Source organism: Ciconia boyciana, chromosome 7 (assembly GCF_034638445.1).
Source record: "Ciconia boyciana chromosome 7, ASM3463844v1, whole genome shotgun sequence".
Lineage (NCBI taxonomy): Eukaryota > Metazoa > Chordata > Aves > Ciconiiformes > Ciconiidae > Ciconia > Ciconia boyciana.
The window spans coordinates 10,382,281-10,405,508 of record NC_132940.1 but is presented as its reverse complement, the minus strand read 5'-3'; the positions used below and the strand labels follow the sequence as shown (position 1 = coordinate 10,405,508).

The 23,228-nt window shown below is 40.4% G+C and overlaps 1 protein-coding gene across 1 annotated transcript; it reads right to left on the bottom strand.

Annotated features, from left to right (window-relative positions):
- Nucleotides 1-1,621: 1,621 nt before the first annotated feature.
- STIL (STIL centriolar assembly protein) lies at nucleotides 1,622-23,184 on the bottom strand. The gene is made up of 16 exons (XM_072867019.1): nucleotides 22,115-23,184; nucleotides 20,889-20,996; nucleotides 19,083-19,198; nucleotides 18,783-18,970; nucleotides 17,545-17,792; nucleotides 16,653-16,736; nucleotides 16,443-16,529; nucleotides 14,674-14,821; nucleotides 13,391-13,500; nucleotides 12,443-12,557; nucleotides 10,589-11,647; nucleotides 9,043-9,208; nucleotides 8,039-8,264; nucleotides 5,903-6,095; nucleotides 5,025-5,278; nucleotides 1,622-3,127 (listed from the first exon to the last, which is right to left on the bottom strand). Exons 1-16 carry the CDS (start codon nucleotides 22,144-22,146, stop codon nucleotides 2,299-2,301), a joined length of 3,963 nt encoding a protein of 1,320 aa, XP_072723120.1. The 5' UTR covers nucleotides 22,147-23,184; the 3' UTR covers nucleotides 1,622-2,298.
- Between the last annotated feature and the right edge of the window lie 44 nt (nucleotides 23,185-23,228).

The window sequence follows — 23,228 nt, the reverse complement described above, 5'->3', positions numbered from 1 at the left end:
TAACAAAGCCAGACCTAGCTTTCCACGTCCTTGTGACTCCAAGCTGCAGTAGATGCTTCAGGACAAAAAAGCCAGGCATCTTGAAATTACTCAGCACTATGCTACGAAAGGAAAAGCTGCTTTAGGGAAGGGTGGTTTTTTGTTGTTTGGGTCAAGTAAATTAATGTTTCACTCGCTCAGAAGTTGCTGTCCAGGATTATATGATTTGTGTAACTTAATATAACACCACACCCTTGTCCTGAGCTGTGTGCAAGTAGTTTGGCTTTTGTTTTCAAATAGTTTCTAGCCCTCCAGCATTTGAAGAAAGTCTTTAAAATATTAACCAATACAACTGTCATCTTCCTGTGTTTCCAGACATTTTACAATAGGAAACACAGAACAAAACCCTACAACAATAGCTCAGAGGTACGAATTGCCTCATTCATCTCACTGGAATGTTCAAAAACATTAACTATTTTCTGACTGATTCAGCAGAAAGTGTGCTGATGGATAATAATAAGCTTGTGCCTGATCCAGGGGAGATTCAGGGACTGAGAAAGGTTTTATTTTTCAGCACAGCAAAGGAGCACCTTTCCTGAAAGGAAGCAAATATTCTTGCTGATGGAAGAGGCTGTGTGAGAGGAGAGAAATTCTGACATGGCTTGAAGGGAGCTGCTGCCTTCCTCTGAAACAGCAAACAGCTTATCTCACCCCGGATTCTTAATCCACAAAGGCCCACAAGCATGATAGATGCTGGAAAAGACTCTCATGTCATTGTAATAAATTAATTAGCAATTAGTGCCCACTCAAACATACCATGAACTAACAGTGCAGTCCCTTGGATTTGAAAGGGAAAGGGAACAACTTCAGTGCGGGGTGTTTTAATCTCTAGTTTAACACTCTTGGAGCAGGAAAGACAAGGTCAGCACCATAGGCTGAACTTCTGTTGAGACAATGCCATCATTACAAAGTTCGTTCAAACTCCTGTTAAAGCATGTTGACGAGCTACAGCCAGTGAGAAAACAGATGGCTCAGCCATCATTCCACACTGTCCTCCTGTCAGGAATGGTGGGAATGGGAATGAATTGCTGCTTCCAGCGCGCTGTCTCATTTCCAAGACCAAGAGGTCAGGACAGAGGTGCGTTACACCACAGCCGTGCTCACTGAGCCATGTCCTCAGACGTACTCGCCAGAGGAAGGCAGAGCTGTCACCGCCAGCACCGGGCAGCGGTGGGTTACTGTGTAACGTAAGACAAGGGGCTAGTAACCACAAAAATATCTACTACGCCTAAAAATTGAACAAAAGTCAAAGTCTTAACAGAAATGGAATTGTTAAACAATAAATAACTGAATTCCTCAACTTGTGGAATATTATCATCACAGGGTGATGAAAAGGGCTGTTTCATTAATAGACTGTAGTGCTTGATGACAGAATAGTTGTAGGTTAATACAGAACACAGTAAAATAAATTATTTTTGCTTACCCCACCACCCAATATTGGCATTCTTGAAGAGTTCAGTAGCAAGTGACATCCTCACACTTCCAGTCAGCCATTCTAAATGATGACTGGGAAGTGGTAAATGTTAAATAAAGGCTACATCAGACAACTGAGGCTTTTTTTTTAATTGATCTTTGACCTTTATGAGCAATACGTACTTCTTAAATAAATAGAAAACATTCATCCAGGAAAAAAAATAAAAATCACAAAAGTTTTAAAAGTGCTAGTTTTTCCAACTTCCTTCCAAGATTTCATGATACAGAGAGTTATTTGCGCCATTTTGGCTGAATTCAAAATAATTTTATGCGAAGTAAAGCCACAGTTATACTTCCCTTTCCACCAGACACCCCCCCGCCCACACAGTAATCCAGCCATTTCAGTAAATTTCTAGACATTAGTGCTTTAGCTCTGTTATCCCTGCTCTGCCACACACAATATTAATGGCTCACAGTTGGCACAAACATGTAGAAGTCAGTGTTTTAAAAAAAGTCAATAGAAGAACATTTAAATAAGCATTGTTGTTGAAAGTATATTAAGGGTACATCTTGGGCTCAAGTTGATTCGCCTTTTAGATGCTTTAAAATCACGCCTAACTTTAAATGAAAGTGCACACATACTTCAGTGCTGCTCAGCACTGACTCAACCAGGCATTTAGAGGTGACTGTTCCCGACCTGGGCTGAAAACTCAGTTCTGCAAGTTTTACGTTGCTAGAACAGAGTGACCTCTTCAAAGATAGCTTAATCCTTGGTTTCCTGTAGTCTTTTACAGAGGAGTCCCTCTCAGATTTGAAGCAGTGGTTGCCAGCCATCTCAGGGGATGTTCAGAACAACTTTGGCAACTGCCTGAGTTGTTTCACATCAAGAATGGTGCCAACAGAATTCATGCTGTTCGACTGGTTTAATGTTTCAAGGGCTGGAGCATGCAGATTTCCAGCGAAGACCTGAAGATCTCCTTCATCTTTCCTGCCAGGTTGTTCAGTGAATTCAACTCTCCCAGGAAACAATTTGGTTTTTGATTTTAAATCCTTTAAAATCTGAACCGAGTTTTCATCTGCTTGATCTGCTCTAGGAGGAAAAATTTCATTTGTAATATTTCTTAATACAGGGCTGTTTAATTCTGGTGGAGAAGCATTAGTAGTCAACTCTCTGCTGTGACTTTTTAGATGAATGGGAAGCCTTCCATCAACTCTTTTGGATAATTCAGTCCAGTGGTTGAAGCCATCCAACACAGGGGTACAGTTTTTGTCCAGCATGCTTTCGCTTTTGACAGTGCCAGAACTGCTATCTGGAACCTGCAGTTCCTCTTCATCTTCACTACTGTCATTGCCCTGTATCAGCCCGTATCGCTTCATGTACTTCTTGGTTGCAAAAGACATATTGTTTGGTGAAATTAAGCTAAGACCCACCATGCTCTTGTCCATATTTGTATGCAACAGGTCTTGGAAAGAGAAATCTGCAGGGGGATTTTGGCCTGAGCGACTGAAAGAAAGTCGAGATAACTGATTTTCACTGAGATACTTGAGTGCTATAGCGTTTGCTTCCATGCTCAGATCAACAACATTAGGAGTTAAGCCGCACATGCTGACGTTGGCAAATGACATATAATTTAGTCCAGGAACCACTGCTTCAGGATTTATGCACGCTAAGATGCTGAAATAAAGCATCAAAAAGTTAGTTTAGCGTTACAGGAAAAGTATGCATTTTACAATATAATCTGATAATTTCATTTTGCTTGCTGTACTGATTTCTCCTTCCTTCTGAACACCACAGCTCAATCAGGCTGCTCGGTGCCGAGATCATACATTCTGCACATACTAAAAAGCAGCTCTCCAGCTACTCACACCAACAGTATCCAAATACTGTGTTAGAGAATTGATGATAATTACCTTCTGATTCAATACTAACCACGACTGTCATATGAAGAGCCTGCCTCTAGCAGGTTTCAGAGCTGGTTTTGTTTTTAAAGCAGGTTTGAGCTCTTGGTCTGTCCTCACCAGTGAATGTGACACTATATGGCTCTGGCCATAACACTCTAGATGCTGCCATCCAACCCAAAATTTATATCTAGATAGAAAATACAAGGCCAATGACAGAGACCAAGAACATCTCCTCTTTCCCAACGCATGCCAATTCCAGGATTTTTACAGGAACTCTGACATAGTATCTGTTTCCAGAGGCCTACAAGGTTCTAGTTTTTGAAGGCATCCTTCAGTAAGGGAAACGTTCATTCGTTCTGTTGCTTGGTACACCAATTTCTTGTATACATTAGGTGTTTAGTTTAAAGACTGAAAGGACAAGCTCTAGTACACTGGTAGCGGTTATAAACCAGTGCATTTAGTACCTGCGTCACATACTAGTTCATAAACCCAAACTCCTCTTGTTGAGAGTTAAGAGTCTTCCTATTTCACTGAGCACAGATTCTGAAGATTGCTTAGGGAGAGTAAACTCCTGGCTCAGATGAACAACCACTAACTATGCTATGGAGTTGCACTGTTGTTTCCTTCTCTATTGAGCTATAGACCATTTCTCAGAATTGTTTATCAGTCATGAAAGTGGCAGAAGGAAGAATCCCACCCCGCTCCCCAAGTCTGAAGAAAAAACCCCAAGAATTCCAGTTTTGTCTTATGGGTTCACTTATTAGCTTATTATTGACATTAAAAGAACACTGACAGACTCTCCAGCTAGGACGGTAGCCCAGAAATTCCAGAAAAACACCTGATGAAATTCAAGTGAAAATGAGAGAAAAGAGCTTAGAAACTGTATGACTGGAAACGGCTTTTGACACATAGCTGAAGAGAAGATTAGTTAGGAGATGGTTAGACTTTTTTGTTTACTTAACAGTTATATACTAGTATCAAGAAGACAGTAAGGATGAAAGCAAAGCTGTACCAGGCAGTCAGCCTATGCCTAAGCAGCTACATAAGTAAATTCCTGTGCTTCAAACACCTTCTTCAGAAATTACTTCTGCTCCTTCTTCTGTTTCAGCGAGGCCGTTTCCCTCCCCAGCCACTGCAGCCTCACTGTTTCAAGTCAAAGCACTCACAATAACAAGTGATTAAGACAGAACCAGTTTTGATTGTATATCAAAGCCATAATAACAATTTCACTTATACTGGTGAAGTGCAAGACAAGGGTTAAGAAGCAGTGACAAAACATATAGCTGCTTAACATTCAGCCTCCCAAGCCCAGTGTTTTTCTGGAATGCTTTTACATAGCCCAAAGGATGGAAATTACCCAAGCAGCTTCGTTATTATTCTAGGGAATTTTGTGCTACTGCATGCACAATATTTTAAGAATCACCAGATGCTCTAACAGCTAGAGCTACTTGTGTTATATTTAAATAATCTGAGTTTTGCTAGCAGAGCTCTTAAACCTATCCGAAATACCCATAGCATAAGCCAGTGTTTCATCTTTGCAGGAAATGTGGATCAAGTTGCCAAACAAATTCCTAGTGGCAGGGAACACAGTCCCTTCTCTTTGCTTATTCAGCCAATCTTAATTTTTGGTTGGATCTACAAATTACTACTTAAAACAACCAGTATTTTACCTGGCATTCTCCACTTTGTGTGTATTTTTCTTCATTTTGCCAGGTGAGTCAATTGTCACTCCAAGACTCTTCAGTTGTTTGAGTGTAGCACTGATCACGCTCTCTTTATCCACCACTCCCATGTCAGTCTCTGAAGCCATTTCTGTTGTATCATCAATATTCTGATACTTGGGACCATCATCATTAGCAAATCCTGCTTTAACAGGCAAGTGATCTTGCTCTTCCGAGGACTTTAAGAGGTGGTTTACTTGGCCCTACAGAAAAAGGGAGTAGAGGAGAGACCACATGAACAAGAACATCATGACATGCAGGAGTTGTCAAAAAACCAAAATCCTGGTTTATTCTTATGCAACTTAAAATACAACTAGATGGGTTAACAGCTTATTCTGACAAACAAGCCAAATTCAGATTCGGTTCAGATGCAATCACGTAAACTCATCAGTGTAGTCAAACACTGGAATATCTTACATTTCAAACTTTCTCTAAGAGTCTGTTCGGAAATAAAACACATCACATACTGATACTCTTCACGATAAAAGTATCTGCCCTTTAAGGGACTTGAAGGTAAAATGCCATGCCATTTTAAAGGGCACTAATTGGGGAAGTTATCAACTGACTTTATCTTTTAACTAAAGAATTATTATTTATTAAGCAGAAGACAGTACTCCACATATGCATGGAAGAATGAAGTACAGAATAACTGCTTAAACCTTAAAAAAAATGAAGCACCACAAACTTGGAACTTTTCTGTAGAGCACAACATGCGAATTTGAAAGCCACATGCAATTTTCATTCATGCCAATACCACACCAAAAATTCAGCAGTGTGCTGTTTTGACTCTTGCATTCAGTGCAGAATATAAGATTTAAACGACTTACCAGTAAGTCTTGGTAAAGCTTCTGATCCTCTGATGGATGCCGAGGCAGCAACGAGGCAGGTGGCTCTGAGTTTTGCTCACTTGTTACCACCACATGGTTGCTGGCTCCCTCTGTTGGTTCTTTCTGTAAAGACACGCTAATACTTTCTTCCAAGGATGAACTGCGAACAAGTGCTTGGGAAACGTTTCCATTTCTGAAAGGGAACACAGAAATAGTTAGGTATTTCCTTGAAACAGAAAGCACAAGTATCACTGTGGGTACCTTATCTTTTCATGAACACCAGAAGAGGAGAAAAATCGAGTGCTGGAAACAGATCCTAACATTTCTTGGTTTGTCTTCTGCTGGAGGCTTTGCTCCTTTCTGCAGTCATTTTCTTTCAAAAGTAATTTGAGGACTGAGGAAATACACCCCGCAGTGTGAAACTACAACAGCGTGACTAGGTTTTCAGCAGATGATTTGAAAATGGCAATGGCTTCTCTGGACTAGTCAAAACTCAATGACACTCTATGATTTAACCTTAAAGCAGATTAAATTAAAGTTATTAACAATTTGGAGTTTGTCTTATGTTTTCAGCATTTTTATGGACACTTAAAAGCCTTTAGGAGTGATGTATCTTCTGTATGTTCTGAAACATGACTTATTCAAAAAGCTGTTTTTACCAAGGTAACTGATAATGAGATTCCTAGTTTAAAAGCACTTTAAAGTCTTCTCAAAGACACTGTTACAAGTACACACTTGTACTTGTACAATGCACACGGCACACTGAGTATCATGAACTGAGAACAAACACCTAGTTGAAATATTTCTCAATAGCAGATGTGAAAGAGGAACCATAATCTATCCTGAAGTTTCCAGATAAAAAGGGGTAAATATTCTAGAATGAGTTACAATGCAATGCTCTGCATCCCCTTCAGCTAGCCGCTGTGTGCATCGCATAAACCTTCTGAGACCAGACATATCAATAGTACTATCACCCTGAGGAGATCCTTAAGCGACCCTCCTCCCCCTTCCTGTTCCTCCTCAGGAGACAAGTGTAAGATAAGGGAATTTCAGAAGTCAACTGATCAATTGCCTGTGTTGAAAGCGATAAGATTTAAACCACGTGACATACTAGATAGTCAATGTAGGTTATCAGTTACTGTTACACTAGCAATTATTCATCATTCCCCAAAATGTTCGCCTCCCCCTCAAAGAAATCTGGGTGATGCTCTACATTCTTACTATAAGATACTTATACAGCTATATTTTACAGGTTTATGAATCCAAGTTGAAGGGAACCTTAAGATGGCTTCTCTCGAAAATACAATGTTCAAAAGACTGATTTGAATCAGTAACATTTATGGTAGCAGTATATGTTTGCAGATAGTACTTTAATCAAGGACTATGAATATTTAAGTTATAGCTTAATTATCATCATCTTTCACAATATGATTATTTTAGAAACCTAATTTAACTGGAAGGATATTCCCCCTCCTTTGGCTTCTTATACTTAGGGAATATTAGATCATAAAAAGTGCTAAATTGTTGAGCACTGTGTAAAAATAACACCCATATAGATCACTAAAAATATTTTTAAAATCACTTCCCAAATTAGTCTGAGATTAGTCATTGCACTATAAAGAATCTGAGCTTAAAAATAATTAACAGCAGTGAAGTTGGTACCTGCATTCACTACACACAAAGTAATTAGGTGTAAAACAGAGAAATTCAGGGAACAGTCATATAATCATAAATGCCTCATCCTAAGCCTCTCAGAATTAAGAGGGTTCTGAATGCTGACAGGGAACTGTAGGAAAACAACTGACTACAGCAGCGTCCCCTTTCCCCCACAGGATTTAAGGTAAGGAAGGGAATGCTGCCAGCACTGTACATGCTTTTCCAAGTTAAAGGCTTTGGCCATCAGCTGCTGCTGATAGGTAGGCTAGCCAAACATGCATGACTGATAAATGCAGACTCTAAAGGCAACTGTGTTTTGGTGAGCTGTACAATTCAAAGCATAATTAAAAAACAAAGAAGGGAAAGAACACAACAACTGAAGTCAGGTGACTATAATTCCTGAAAAAAATAATTATGGAAGTAGTAACTTATGAAAGGCAGTTCAGCTTATGTGAACACAAGATATTTCCGGTTACTTACTGAAAAGTGTTCTGATTAGTTCCTTCTTCTACAAGATGTATACTGTCGACAAAGCTGGGCATGTCAACCACCTTTAAGGAAGAAGCAATACTTGTATTACTTGCATCTTGTTCAGCATTAATTGAAATGCTTATGTCTTCCTTACAAATCTCTTCATCCTCTTTTTTTCCTTGTGGCATGGAGTCGTCTTGTTTTTCTGAGGCCGTATTCCAAAATAAGCTAGCACCTAGAAGAGAATTAGAGATGTACCCATTTAAGGGAAGTCATTACTATCTTCTGAGACCCTTTGGCTTTGTAAAGCTAGAATAATCATTTCCTCACATTCCGTTTTTTTTTCACCATTTTAAAAGTGATTTAGGGTTTAGAACAGCTAAGAGATGCCAAAACATCATTCAAGTCCTAGTTTCTTCCAAAGCACACTTGATGAAAATAAATGGTTGTATTAAAGCATTTTAATGCATTGACCTTGAGCCAGTTTGAACATTTCCTCCAGACTAACCACAATCTTTCCATGGATTTAACAGGAACCAATACATTAATATGTAACTTTACAGACACAGCTGCATAACTTGCTAAAATTAAAGCAAATACAGTCTCTTCTCCATGCATGTAAATGCATGACTTACAAAAACCATCAGTAATATATTTAATAGAACACCAGATGGGATAGAAGCTATTACTTTTAAAAACAGTGTATTAATTCAAAAAAGATGTGGATTTTTTTTCCTTTCAATAAGGCACAGTTTAAAATAGAAGACCCTGCTAAAGCTATTGGAAAAATAATTCTTCCAGTGATGGCACTCACTGCCATTGCAGGCCAAAGACAAAAGTAGCTCCAGCCTAAACTTGCAAGTAACACCTAGAGAACTTAGCTGGTCTTTGTATCTAGGTACGTGTTTGCGTACGTTCAGCATTTCTGCAAAACATTCCCTCCATGCCCAAACAAATCCCAGAAACATCCAGAAAAAGTGATGCCAGTCTATTTTTAAAGAATAAAGTGTTACCTGTGCTGACAGCAATGCTCACACTTTTCCTCATGTGAGAACCCGGTGAGGACTGTGTTTCCATAGAAACAAGGTCCCCTTGCTTCTCGGGCTGCAGAGCACAGCTAGCTGCAGCTGGTTCAGAGGAACAAGCCTGACGAGCCTGTGCTTCCAATAAGCGTTGGATCTGTAACGGTTATCAGAAAGTTATAATTTGTACAATAAAATATAAAGTATAATAGGCAAAAGTGAATTACTAAATTGGGCTCCTCTAAGGTCTGGATTCAAATCCAGGCTGCATTGCCACAGAAGTCTGATAACCTTCCAGTTCTCAGCAGTGCAGGCAGCATAAATCAGAACATCAATTTTGACATCGGCAGAGCTAGCCAAGAAGAGGTTTTAAGCACACTGGCAGAACTATACCAAGACAACTTGAGTAAAGCCTATTTGTACTGCGCTTGTTGGAATTACTCTGTCCCTTTTATTCACATACAAAGCCTATTACCGACTTACCAGCCAAGCATTTATATGCCAACTGTCCCTACACCATGCTAAGTGAACTTTGTACTAATTACAAAACTAAACACTTAAATGATACAATTAAGGTTGTCCAGGCAATCTTCACTCTAGTATTTGCATCCACCCTGTTCAACTGATTAGTTCACAGCTCCATGGAGAAATATCATAACAGTGAAGGCTGCATTCACATAGTAAGGAGGGGTTTCCCTCCCTCATGCACAACCCATGTTCTGAGAGCTTGACTTTACAGACAGCAACTATATTTAAAGCATATTGCAGTTGCAATTTTCTGGTTTAAGCAGGAAAAATATGTATTGTGAGCAATTGTACCAACTTTCCTATTCCTATCATTCATCACCAGCCACAAAATTTAAACTCTGGCTCTTCAGCCCCAAATCACACCCTGCAAAATACAGGGCCAGCAGCATAACTCAAGAGGTCGATATTTTGAAGAAACGTAACCTGGTATTGAAACAGAACTTAGGGAGACCAGCAAAGCCCATTTTTTCAGCCCAGCAACAAACACCTGATTAATTCTGCCAGTCTGCTGCAGACAACTGAAGTTTTCTAAGCAACAGCCTCAATAGCTCAGGAAACTGCAGGCTTGAAGGTGGGCAAAACAATACATGAGAACGTTCTGTGCTTCACCTGTACACTAACAATAATTCCAAAATCTATAGCCCATGCAGAATTTTTATTTTATTTTGTTTTTTACGTAGACAAGCATATGTATAGGAAAGCATTTATATAGAAGGCATATCTGTTTGCATTATAAAACAGTCTGCTAAAAGGGAAACCTTCATGTTATGGAAATATGATAAAAATAAATGCAAAATCTAATCAGGATTCAAATAGCTTTCATTTGTTTTAAGGGACACCAATTAGCAGAGCTAATCAGGACCCTCCTGCACTCCCAAACTGGACCTGATATGACAGGCTCTCTTGTTCCAACAAGGATAGACAACAGTTAATTTAATTCCTTTGGCAGGCGAACTATCAAAGCACAATCACTAAGAGAGCAGAGGAGAAAGCTGCCATTTCCACAAACCTGAGCTTGAAGTAATTTGAGTTGTCTATCTTGTTCTGTGAGAACCCGGTACGCATCTGGAGATAATCCCATCATTCCATTATCTGATCCCACTTTAGAAGCGGGCATGTGCAGGCACGGTGAGTGGGCTGCACAAAACTGCGGACTAGAGGGGCTGGCACTTGAAGGCAGTCTTATTCCAGGTGATAAGCTATTGTCGAGAGAACAGTTCCCCATTTTCCCATGGTATCCCATGCTTATAGGGCTGCTTATGGTACCTCCTGGATTGCAGCAAACATTTGGACAAATGATATTTTGATGGAGCATTGCACATGGATTCTGTTGAGCCATCTCCAATTGGATTTCCACTCCATGTTTGGGGCTCATTTTACCAATTCCTTGCCATGAGTTTATCGGATTATATTGGATGGAAGCAGGAAAGTGACAGTTGCATGCGCCGGCTGGACAGCAAGGTGGCACTTGAACTGGCACCTGCAGTTCTGGCGGTCTTCTGCAGCTCAGTGGTGAAAAAGCAGAGGTGTGGAGGACTGGCTGCGTAACAGCAGGAAGCTGCTTGGAACTGGATATTGATGTTCTTCTAATTGGATGCTCTCCCTGCTGTGCGACTCCATCGGGATTTAATACAAGTCTTTCTGATGGTTTTCTGGGGTGATGCACAGATGTATCTGGGGAAGGTCCACTACAAGGGGTTGAAGGAGAAGAAGATCCAGAGCTTTTTCTTGATTGAGGGCAAGCTTTCTTACAGTGCAACTGTTGCTCTAGTAGGGCTTGCTTTCCTCTGGAAGGCCTTGAAGTCAGAATTTTCTGGTCTAAATGGTTTGGTAATTGCCTCAAAGAGGGATCTCCCGTATTAGCAGAAAAGTTTTTCTTGTCTTCAGAGTACTGGGTGGGGTAACATGTAGATCCCAAGCACCATTTCTTTTTAATAGGCTGATGTAGTGCTGAGGGTAGACTTTTAGTATTTGAAGTCCCCATAGGCTTAGACGATTGTCCTGATTCTATGAAACTCCCATCCAAAACAAGCGACAGTTCAGGAACTGAAGGAAAGATCCTGGTAACCTGAAGGGACAATTACACAAGCAAGTTTAAGATAATTTTAAAATATTGTCTTTCAGCTCTTCACATGCAGAATTTAAAAGAAAATGTTTTCATTTAAAATCAGTATATGACCATTACCAGCTCCAAACCAACTACACATTGAACACTTTCTAAAGACTGGAGAATCCAGGTACAGAAAAAGCAGCAAGATCTCTAGGATCATTCTTAAAAGACAAAATTGCTTTCACAGGGCATAATAGCCATATATACAAGTGTCATGTCATCCTGCCATCCTGGAGTGCGTTTCAGAGTATGGATCTTTCCCCTTCAAGAAGTGGACTACGTGTTCCCTCTTACTATTCTTAGACCCAGTAGATAGGTGCAACAGGACATATTTTATAATCCACAGCTGTCACATCCTTCTAGACCTATGCTGTATGCTATTTCATTATATTTGTATCTGCTTCAGAAAAAAAGGACAGACCATCAGATCTTTATTTCATTTACCCAGAAATATACAAGAAAGTTTGCTGCCTCTATCTTTGCCTCAGACACCATAGCTCTTCCATTTAATGGTAGCAAGATTCCCAAAGTAGAACCCACTATCTCTGTTCCCAAATCCTAGCTTATACAGGAATGAAAGTGCCTATAATCCTGGAAAAAAGGCAGGTTAACTAGAGCAGGAACTCTTGGTCCATTTCTTCAGTTCTGTTTTCCCCTGCTACCACTTTGAGACAGAAGCTTTATACTCTCCAGTCCCCTTGCAATGAGTTCTGCTGCTGTAAGTGTCACATCTGAGATGCCTAGAACAATTACCTGTTGACTCACTGGATGAGGACTTGGAATTGGTCTGGGGGATAAATCCTCATCTTCTACACCAGAGTCATGATCACTTGCTGACAACTTGCTGGGTGAACAGCCTTGGGGAGGACTAAAACCAACATAAATCAAACTAAAAATGTTTGCTTGTCAGATTTGGCAGCAGTGACATGAATCTTCGCGTTTTTCACTGTGCCATCTACAGTGCAATATCAGCATCATTTTTTCAAGAAGCAGTTGCTATAAGCCTCCTCCCTGGTTAGCTAGGGAGTCCACACAGCAAACAGTTCCAAGATCAAACAGTAAAAATACAAATGCTGCTTTTGGGCAAAAAGATACTAACCCTCCCTCCCCACACCCTCAGACATACACACCTTTTAAGTGACATTCTAACAGTAAAGCACTGATTTATATTAGAAAGATAGGGAGTGCTACAGTAAAGATTGTAACATTGCTCAAAAGAAAATAAAGGTCATCTTATAGTCACAGATAAAAATTTGATGGATAAGTCAGGTTCTTAGAAATCCCTAAGTTTCAACCTATCCAGGTCTTGCAGCTCTGAAAAATCAGAACGAAAAAGGAATTTTTACCAACTTAAGTAGATTTCAATTAGAGATTTGCTTCAAAGGACAGATCACACAGAAAGCTTAATACAGTGAACTAAGTTCCATCAGTAAGGAAGCCTTTTTAGAAATATCCACTGTATAAATTACAACCACCAGTATCAAGAGTAGAACTACGAGTAGTTTCTCTTGGAATATGGTCAGCTTGACCGTCTTACTTGAAGAGTATTAGCTCTAGGAATAAACAAAAGCACATACACAGATTTTAATGCGAGAAGATCACTGTATGCACAGCTAAACTGACACTTGGCACAGCAGAGGTCAAAAACCTCATCCAATAAGTATTTAATTTTTGTGTATAAATGACATCTGAAAGATTTACCTTCTGACAGGAAGTGTCTTGCAAACTCTGCTGAAGAACTCAGTTTCTGCATTTTGGTTTTCTGCACTCAACTCAAACTGGATAGGGCTCTTGTCTGAAGGTTCAACATTCTGGAATGAAATTTTCTGTATTTGTGAAGCATGGAACTTTCAACTTTTAATCACTACTCACAAAGAAATAGTTTTAAGGATGTTTATATCTGACTATTTGCTGCTTGTCCTCTACTTTCAATTCTCAATTCTTTCACCACTACAAGGAGGCAGGCAACTTCTCTTCCTGTTTAACACTGTTCCCCCTGCTACTCTAAAGTAGTTGGCCTAATTATAGCCATGAGCAGATGCTTCCTTGCTGTAACTGCTTAGATACTCTTCCACCAGCCTTCACCACTATAGGAAACAGCAACTGTTCCTTATGCTGTTTCACACACCACAGCTGGGCAAGTCCTGGAGACAACAGAAGTGAGCCTCTTAAGAGGCTTGTCATCTTCAGAAAGCTGTACCTAGGCTAAAGGTGGAAGGCAGCCCTGAACAGGGAAATTTAACTGGAAAGAGAACAGAGTAAACAGCATAGGACACACATGACACTAGCTGCTTCTCTGCCAGAGCACAGGAACATTTATCGAGCAGATTAACAATTCAACTTCAGGTTCTGTACAAGCCCAGGAAAACACGTAAGGAACTGCGTTTCCTAGAATTTCCTCAAACCTTATTAGTTATCCCCCAAACATTGTAACAAATTCTTTCAAAGAGTTACTTTGCACAAAGATAAAATTTTTCCTGCTTTGTTACTGTAGCGCAGCAAGAGATCTGCAGATTAGCAAGCACTAAATTCCTTTTTGCATTCAACTTCAAGTGAAGCGCAAGTACCTAGCTTTGCTCTCCAGAAAGCACCGATGTGCATCACCCGTAGCAGTTGTTAGATGTGCCCAGCATGCACACAGCATACCAGATTAACAAATGCCACAGAAAATCTGAATCTCTGCTCAAAGGTCATTAGGAAGAAGGAGCACTAACCAAGTCCAACACAGCACACTCCATTTTAAAAGACAGATTCTTAATGCTATTAGAACAGTGAGGAGTTGCTGACTTTGGAGGTCATCTCTCGATTTGAGAGACAAACTGAACTGACAGTAATCACTGTAAAAATGTAGCTTTATAGAGCTACATCATTTTCAAACACTGCAGTTCCATTTGGGTCACATTATAGTGACTTCTCCTTTAAGTACTTACATTAAAAGTCAAATTTTAAAGTACCATGATGCAGCAGGAAACCAAGCCACTTACTTTGAAGAGGTGTACTGTTTCATTGCAAGTTAAGATCTGAAACCCTAGTTCAGTCTGTCCACTGCATGGAACGCACTCATAAAACTCTGGTTCCTTGTGTGTCAATGAATAAAGCACAATAAGAAAACTCCCAGATTCCGAAAAAACCCTAAAATAGAAAAAAACCACATCTTAAAAAATTAAGAAACAGGAAGAAGGCCTTTAGTTTCTCAATATACTGAACAAACTATCACACAGTTTAGCAAACTGGTGAACCACTGCATTTTGAGTGGTACTGAACTAGAGATAGAGCAGATGGACTTATGACTGATGCCATATGCAAGAATCAAAGCAGAGAACTGGGAATAATTCGTCCACTTTCTAGTTCAAACCTTTAGGATCACTTAGTACTTTAAATGAATTCCTGGAAGACTTCAATCATAGGATAGAAGAAAACATCTGTAAAAATGATATTGTGATTTTTTTTTTTTAAATAATAATTCAATTGAAGATGTATTATAAAGACACTTAGTGTTTCAGTTATCCCTAAACATTCCAAAAATGCCCATTAGCAAACAGATTTTTTGAAGAAAAATTATATTGAAGTTTTTTCTACAGGTCGAGAACAGTGAGTAACAACAGTCAACATTTAACACAAAAGATCAAGGATAATGAAAATAATGTGTGTTTCCAGGAAAAGGTAGTACTACTTTCAAAACAATTTTTCTTTTTATAGCACTTGTAATACGCTTGTTTCGGGGGGGGGTGTGTGTGTTTTTTTTCTTTAATATATGTGACAGAGAAAGCAGTAGGAACAAGATGCTTGAAAAACACATTCACACACAACTTTAAAATTATACTTACAACTTAAGAGTTAAAAATGTATGATGCACAGATTAAGCGGTTAGTCTGCAGAGGTTAATTCTGTTTGCATGGTTCATCAAATCTGCCTAATCCACTTCCAAGATGGAATCAGTGAAAGTTAATGAGAGTCAAGCATCTAACTTGCCTATCTAATAATCTAATTGAGCTCTTATCTGTATTTGGGCATATTTAAATTGTTAAGGGGAAAAAAGTCTATTCTGTAATTACAGACACATCTGTTCATCAAATGTGGTTTTATTTCATAATATAAAAGCAAGTGTGGTCAAGCAGAAGAAATTCTTATGCATACAGCCTATTTAAATCCAGCTCATTTACCTGAAGAGCAGTTTTGAACTATAAACACCTGAACTCCCTCCCAGCTTCCATACAAATAGAACTTGGCAAATGTTACAAGTGAAAAGATGTAGAGAATGAGGAATTATTATCTACTAACATCACAATGAAAAAAAAGTCAGAATACAAAAACTATAAACCCAGAATATTTAACAGGAAGTCATAACAAGACAGTATTAGCTGCAGATCAATATGCTTCAATATGTTGGTCAAAGAAAACACCCATAAGAAAAGTTCAAAAACAAAACCAAAACCCCACCACTGTTTCAACTACTGTTTGCTGCTTCTTACTTAAACTAAAATGCAGCGACCTTAATGATATTAATGTTTACCCTCTTCTGTCTTTGAGATATCAGCCCAGATTTCTAACACTTTAGCCATAGAAAATTTGTGAGGCAGAAGTCAAAACTGGAAAGAACAATTAAAACAGACAGCCTTACCTCCTATATAACATATAAATCACAGAATTCCATCAAATATCTTTGAACAGAGCCCATGTTGCCATGCATTTCTGTGGAACACATTTTTAGGCAGCCAATAGCTTCTATGTTTTATACATAAAAGTGACTTGCCTTTCCTGAATTGAAGAACTGAATAAATATCGCAAGCAACAGGCCCAGACTTGAGGACTACAGATATGAGTAACTCCACTCAGCCAACTAGAAGCAAGAAGAAATATCCAATTAGAGAGAGTTCTGTTACAAGTTTCCACTATGTAATTCCTCAAATACATCTCAAATCAACATGTGTATTAATCTGTACAAACAGAGCCAAACACTTACACTCCAACTAATGGTAGAGCATAAGCCTTCGGATCAGACTCGAGCAGCAAAAGCAATTTTCGTGTCTGGTCCATAGTAAGGTAGCTGAAAGAAAGCAGAAGTTGGAGTTTTTTTAGTATTTTGGAAGGCAATCTTTCAGAAAAAATCCTGAAGAGACAAATACAAGTTTAGAAAACACTGTAAGAAAAAAAGTTTGGAGGGGAAAAAAAAAAGTCTAAACCATTCTTCAGCCACACTTATAGCAACTCCTCAGCTTTTCATCAATTCCCTGTGTATCAAAGAATTATCAAGGACAAAATTTGCTTAGTATTATGGTATTCACAACAAGTCCAGAAGTGCAAGTCATGTTAAATTTGAAGAGTAACTTTCAGAGAGGCATTCACAAGGTCTCTCTCAAAATAAAATGACATTCAGTTGCTTCAAATTATGTCCCTGATCTCTCCTTAGTCCACCCTGCTAACTTAGTTATCAGTTGGAATGACAATTCCCCAATATCATCTTATAAGCATGATTAATAGAAAAAGCTTTGGTTCACATTCATCTGATTTTCATTCTAGGGCAAGCACTGATATTGTTTAAAAAGCTGGATGCTGTTTATATTTATTATGTTAATTAGAGGCGTGTTCCCCTGTCCCAGTAGGAAGATCCTTCTGCTGAAGTCAAAGCAAGAAGAACTCCTACTGAACCAGTTAAGATTTTTGTCCTACCCCATTTGCTGTTTCTTGTCTATAACATTTTAAATTTTTCCAAGTCCAAGAAGTTATGTTATTTTTATGCCAGTTATTTTACTAAAAAGCAAAGCACGGGTTAAGATCTCGCCTACCTACCTGCTTTAGGAAATGCAACAAACTGCCAGGCAGCTTTGATAGCTTTAACATCACCCTCTACTTACCCACATTTATAAGTTCCTTGAACTTGTGCAATATTCATAGGACTGTTCAAATTTCTTGCTAGGGCTGTGGGAATAATTTGGACAGACTTCACGGGGGTGTATTCCAAGATATTTGCTGCAGTAATAGAAGCCCAGTGAAAATTAAAATGTAGATTATCCAGGTTTTCTGTGAAAACAATGCGAGCTCTAACAGTGAGCAGTTTAGAAAGATCCAGTGATTCTTTAGTGCACAGGCTGTGCTGCAGACCCTAGAAGTAGGGAAAAGAGAAAAAAGTTAAATACGTTAAATTGTCTTCATATGACTACCATGATTCAAGTTGTATTACACTAGGAACTCAAATAATTAATCATAGCTACTATTGCAGTAGGCACTGTATAAAAACTTGTTAACCCAGGTCTCCAAAGCTCATGGCTATACTGAATACAATGAATAACGTAAAATACACTTGAAATTAAGCTATGCGTATCTTAGCATTGTTTTATGATGTATTTGAAAACCTGGGGTTACTTAACTTGTATAAAAATCAATAAAGTAACAGGCAACTAGAAGGCTCAAGGTGATCTATCAAAGTTTTCTTACTTGCGTTCAAGAAATTTGTATTTTAACATCTGGATATATCGTCCTAAGAAAGTTTAGATGTGAACTAAGCATTATTTGTATTATAAAATACACGCAACAACTACAAGCAAATGTTTACAGGAAGGGAAGGTGTATTTACTAGATTATATGTCTACACCAGAGTAGAGAAGCAACAGGCGCACATTTCAGCTATAACTACTAACCAACATAGACTTTACATGCTTTCTTGCAAGTCACTTGCCTAGCAATACTTTATCAACAATTGTGCAAATATTGCAACTCATTCATGATAGATTTGAAAGAAAAAGCTGTTTTTTCTTGTTTAAGTAAGTTTGCTGCGATCACTGTTGTCTTGCTGGTTTTGGTAGTCAGACCAGCTGAAAAACTGGTCAGACAGCAAGATTTTAGTCCAAGATTAAAGACTGAGATCCTTAAACACCTGTAGAAGCTAAATGATTTTAATAGTTTCCAAAATACTTTTCAATGGCACTCAAGCAGCTCATTTCACACAACCAACTGAATAGTCTTGCTTCAGTCACAACTTTGCTGTGTTTGAAATTGATGGTGGTTGGAAATCAAGCCCTGTGTATAGTCCAGTCTCCTGCCTAGAAGACAGTTTATTGTTTAAGAGACCCAAAAGTTGCCAAGAGCTGCCTACCTTGAAAGCCAAGCTGATATCTTCAGCACTGTGCACTATGATATTATCTGAAGGAGGTCCCCAGGCATGAACTGTACATGGAATCAAAAAGTCTCCAGGAAGAGACGCAGTTGGAATTTTGCCCGATCCACCAGCAACTTCCCGACCAGGATCAAAGCGGTCTATTGTTAGTGTTATGCCTTCCCCATCTTTAAAATAAATAAATAAATAAAGTCAGAGTCCAACTGCAACAACTCAGGCTCCTGGATAACGGCTTACTCAACCAACCAATATTGTCTGTCTACCTGATGTTTAAGTTACCTTCATCTACTGCAAGAGTCCCAAGCAAAAAACAGGAAAATAATTTCTTTTCATTCTGCTTAGCATGGCGATAGGCAAGTCGCAAGGTTTTCTCCATCATAGCTAACTTTGGGTTTCTAAAAAGAGACAATAAGCAAGTTTAAGACCCAAATTATCTTTAATGCTTTTTAAAAAGGTATTTATTACATTGCAATAGCTTCCACATTTTTTTGTCCTTAAAAAGAATACACACAGAAACAGCCCAAAGACCTAAACGACAAAAAGCTTAGAATTAACAACATTGTATAAAATGTCAGTGGAATTTTAGCTCCTGTTCTGTGCATCACCCCAACTATTCATATTCAAGAAAGCCATATTTTAACTGGAGCAGTTCCACAGAATGCTCTGTATGATCATCTTAACAAGAGTATTTTGGCTTGACTAGTCCAGCAAACCAACATCAGAGGGGAAACAATTTTTCTTATGGAGAATAAATAGCTAGGAGAGAGAAGAGCTTTTTTCTATGGAGAAAAAGTAACAAGGAGAGAGAAAAGCTTTTTCATCTGAAGGGCAACATTGTCACAAGAACTAGAGATGAACACAAGTGAATTATTTTAATAGAAGGTGGAAAAAGTTAGAAACACTAAGACCAAAACACAGAACCTCTAAAAAGTCTCCTAAGTTTAAAGAGTAGGATAGGTGAAAAAGCTTGATTTTGATGTGGTGTTCTCTCATTTTAGCACAATATTTAGTGTGGATGCTTAAAGCAGCAGCAGGCTGGGCTCAATGACACAGGAATGCAAGTATGGAGAAGATTAGGTAATTATAAAAATCACTATTTAGTAAAAAAAGGTAGTAAGTTTGAAATCTAGGGCAGTAAATACATCAACATTATTTTAGTTTGAGACAGCTGATTTGATTTTGACTTGGAAAGAGGTCAAAGTTGAAAGTAAAGCTACTGGTTTATTTGAATATGTGATGATGGCTCAAATCCTGCCTGCTCAAGGTTAACTAAGTGAAGTGCCTCCATAAAAATAAAAGTAATTAATTTTAAACTTTGTTAAAACTTGGAGGTTTTAATATTAACTCAAAGAACATTATGTGGCAAGAACAAGTGGAGGCCTCTCTGACCTGTATGTAAGGACTGTCTACCCTTATATGCGCATATATGCATATACTTGCTCATATACTTGCTCTAACAACTACAGTAATATTTTTGTAACTCTATATAAAAATTACCCATTTAAGTAATAAGGATCAGTTTTACCCTCCATTTGTTTTACAAGTCAGGTCTGGAACATCCTGCCCTAGAAATTCACAAGTGCTTCAGATTTGCCTCTAGACTCATTCTAAACAACAAAAAAACCCCATCAGAACTTTCGGCATTTTAATCCAGATTCCTGAAGCAAGCAAAATGCTTAGTTTTAAATTTTACTTGAAGCACATTACCTGTATCCAGTTTGTCAAAAATATTTTTTTCTCTGTAAATATTTAGAGACAAGGAAAAACATGTTAAAGAAAACTCCAAGTATACAGTTACTTTTACATCTTTCCATATGGGAAAGAAACTGAAAGAAATTGTAAGTTACTTCAGATTGAGGCACCTCCTTGGTGCCTACTACGCAACCTACTTGGCTGCGATACACCACAGAAAGGGAAACTCAAATCTTTCCAATGAAAATCCCTATATACATGTTATGAACACACCAGTTGGTTTTTTCCTTTGTGCCTTGTCATACACTAGACTCAGAAGATAAAATGAGGCTTGGAATCATATAATTCTTAATTTATTTTGACCTTTAGCCACTTAAAAAAGGTTATTCATACCTGTAATAGGTGATATGCGAGCCAATGACATCACCCATAGGGACTGGATCCCAAAGTGCACACTTTGACAGAGGGAAACTGAAAGGGACCATCCTTTCGGGAACAAATCTGGGAAGAAGATCACAGAAATAGGAAAAGAAAATGGATTAAGCTTAGTACTTTCAAACAGCATTTATAAGAAGGAACAAACGAGTAAAGCTGTAAGAAAAACAGCAAATAGGATACATAAGCTGTTGGTACTTTTTTTGTTTCAAGTCCAGGCCAATGAAGCAGAAACTTTGTCCTATGAAGTTGTCAAGGATATGAACTACAAAGTCAACACAAAACTTTCATTTTCCACCTGACAGTTCCTTCATGTAAACATGGAAGATGTGTAGGCCAAAATACAAGTTTGCAGATAAAGCTCAAGAAAAAGCTGCTCTGGATATATTGTAGGAAAGGAAAAGGTTATCAGTCATTAGAAACTCCCATGGCACACAGCAAATCTTGATTTAGCAAACTTAACATTCGATCAGCTTCCAAAAGCCCTGTTTTAGTCACTTTTTAAAGTCAGCATTCACTCCACTTCAGCTTTGAAGACTTCTGAAATAAAGCCTTGGCTTAACTCAAATATAGTGCAAAATTTGCAATCAGACTTCAAAGAGGCCTGAAGAAATTAGTATGCAATCACATAAACTTACTTACACAAGCAAGATTACATTTTTTAAAAGTTGCCTAAACCAGGTATATTAAGTAAAATACAAAACATTTGACAGTCCACACCATTTGGCAAATATTTCAACACTTTTTCACAAATAAACACTAACTTCCTTTGTAGGTATTGGAAGCGTCAAACTTTGCCAAGGTGCTTTCTTTGCATTTCCTCAAGTTCCCAGGAAAGAACTTTCACTTTTTTACGGCGGCCCTCTAAGCAACTCGCCTACCTCTCACGTTTCCAGCAACAGTTAATAGTTTCCCATTATAAGCCAAACGCCCACCAAAATAAGTCCTAATTTAGCCTTGTAAAAGAGTAAACTTTTCTAAAGCCCCACTTTTTTCACTAGTTTTTGGCAAGCACGGATCAAAACACACCCCCATAGCACTTTATAACCAGAGCCGCACTCGCAGAGCGGCATCGGGCCCAGCGTGTGCCCCGACGGGGTGGGGGCGATGCACCGCCTTCCCCCCTCGCGAGGAAGGGTATGGCGAAACCTCCCAGAGCGGTTTCCCCGACGCGGAGCGGGTACCTCAGATCCGGGCCGGGCAGAACAGGGTGCATGCGGGGCGTCCGCAGCTTTGTCCCCTCCTCTTCGCCCTGCTGCGGGGCGCCGGTGCGGGACAGTGCCCAGGTGCGGGACAGTGCCCAGGCGCGGGGCCTGCCCGCGGCAGCCCCTCCCTCAGCCAGGCGCCAGAGGGGACCTGCCAGCGTCCGCTGAGGGAGGAGGGGAGCGGCCAGTGACACCCCCTCCCCAAGGCCTAACTACCGCCGCACCCCCTGCAGGGAGGCACCAGGAACCGCCTCGCCTCCCGCCGCTGCGTCCGCGGCAGGACCGGACCCGTCCCGCTCCGCTGCGGCGCCTTCCTCAGCCCACACCCGACGCCTCGTTCCCCGCCGCCAACGGCCGCCGGCCAATCAGAAGGCACAACGGGCCGCCCTCCCGCCCCTACTGCCTGCTCCGACCCAATCGACGCGCGGTGGGGAAACGGCTCGCTCGACCAATCAAAGCGCACCCCGAGGAACCAACCGCCAGCGCGCGCGCAGGGGATTTAAAAACACCAGCGGCCTAATAAACGGTCAGCGGGAGGGCGGGGAGCGCGCAGGCGCAGTGAGGCGCGGCGGGGTTGCCATGGCAGCGCGGGGCGCCGCCATCGCCGGGCCGGGCCGGGCCCTGTCGGAAAGGGCCGTGGCGGCTGACGCGGGTTTCAAAATAAACCGACACAGCCGTCCCGCCTGGCCGGTCCTGCTGGAGCGTCGCTCCGGCCTTGGCCTTTCTCAGCCGGGTGTCCCGGGGCGTGAGCCACCCACGGCGCCCGCGGCTCGGTTAGGGCCTGTCGTCACACGCTTGTGACAACCGCCGGGGCTCGGTGGCTGGTCGGGGGTGCGGCACGTCCCTCACTGAGGCGGCCCCCGCAGCAGCGGTACGGCCCGGCCGCTTCGCCCCGATCCCAGCGGTCACACGCCGCTCAGGGCGAGCGTTGACCGGAGGACGGTGCGTTGCACGTCGCACACCGGACTGGGAGGAGAGCGCATTGCAGGCGGCACAGCGGCCGGCGGGACGGCGGACCGGAGGGCAGCCGCATTGCGCGGCGCGCACCGGATGGGGAGCGCCGCAGCTGCCGGCCCTGCGCGCACGTGCCCGC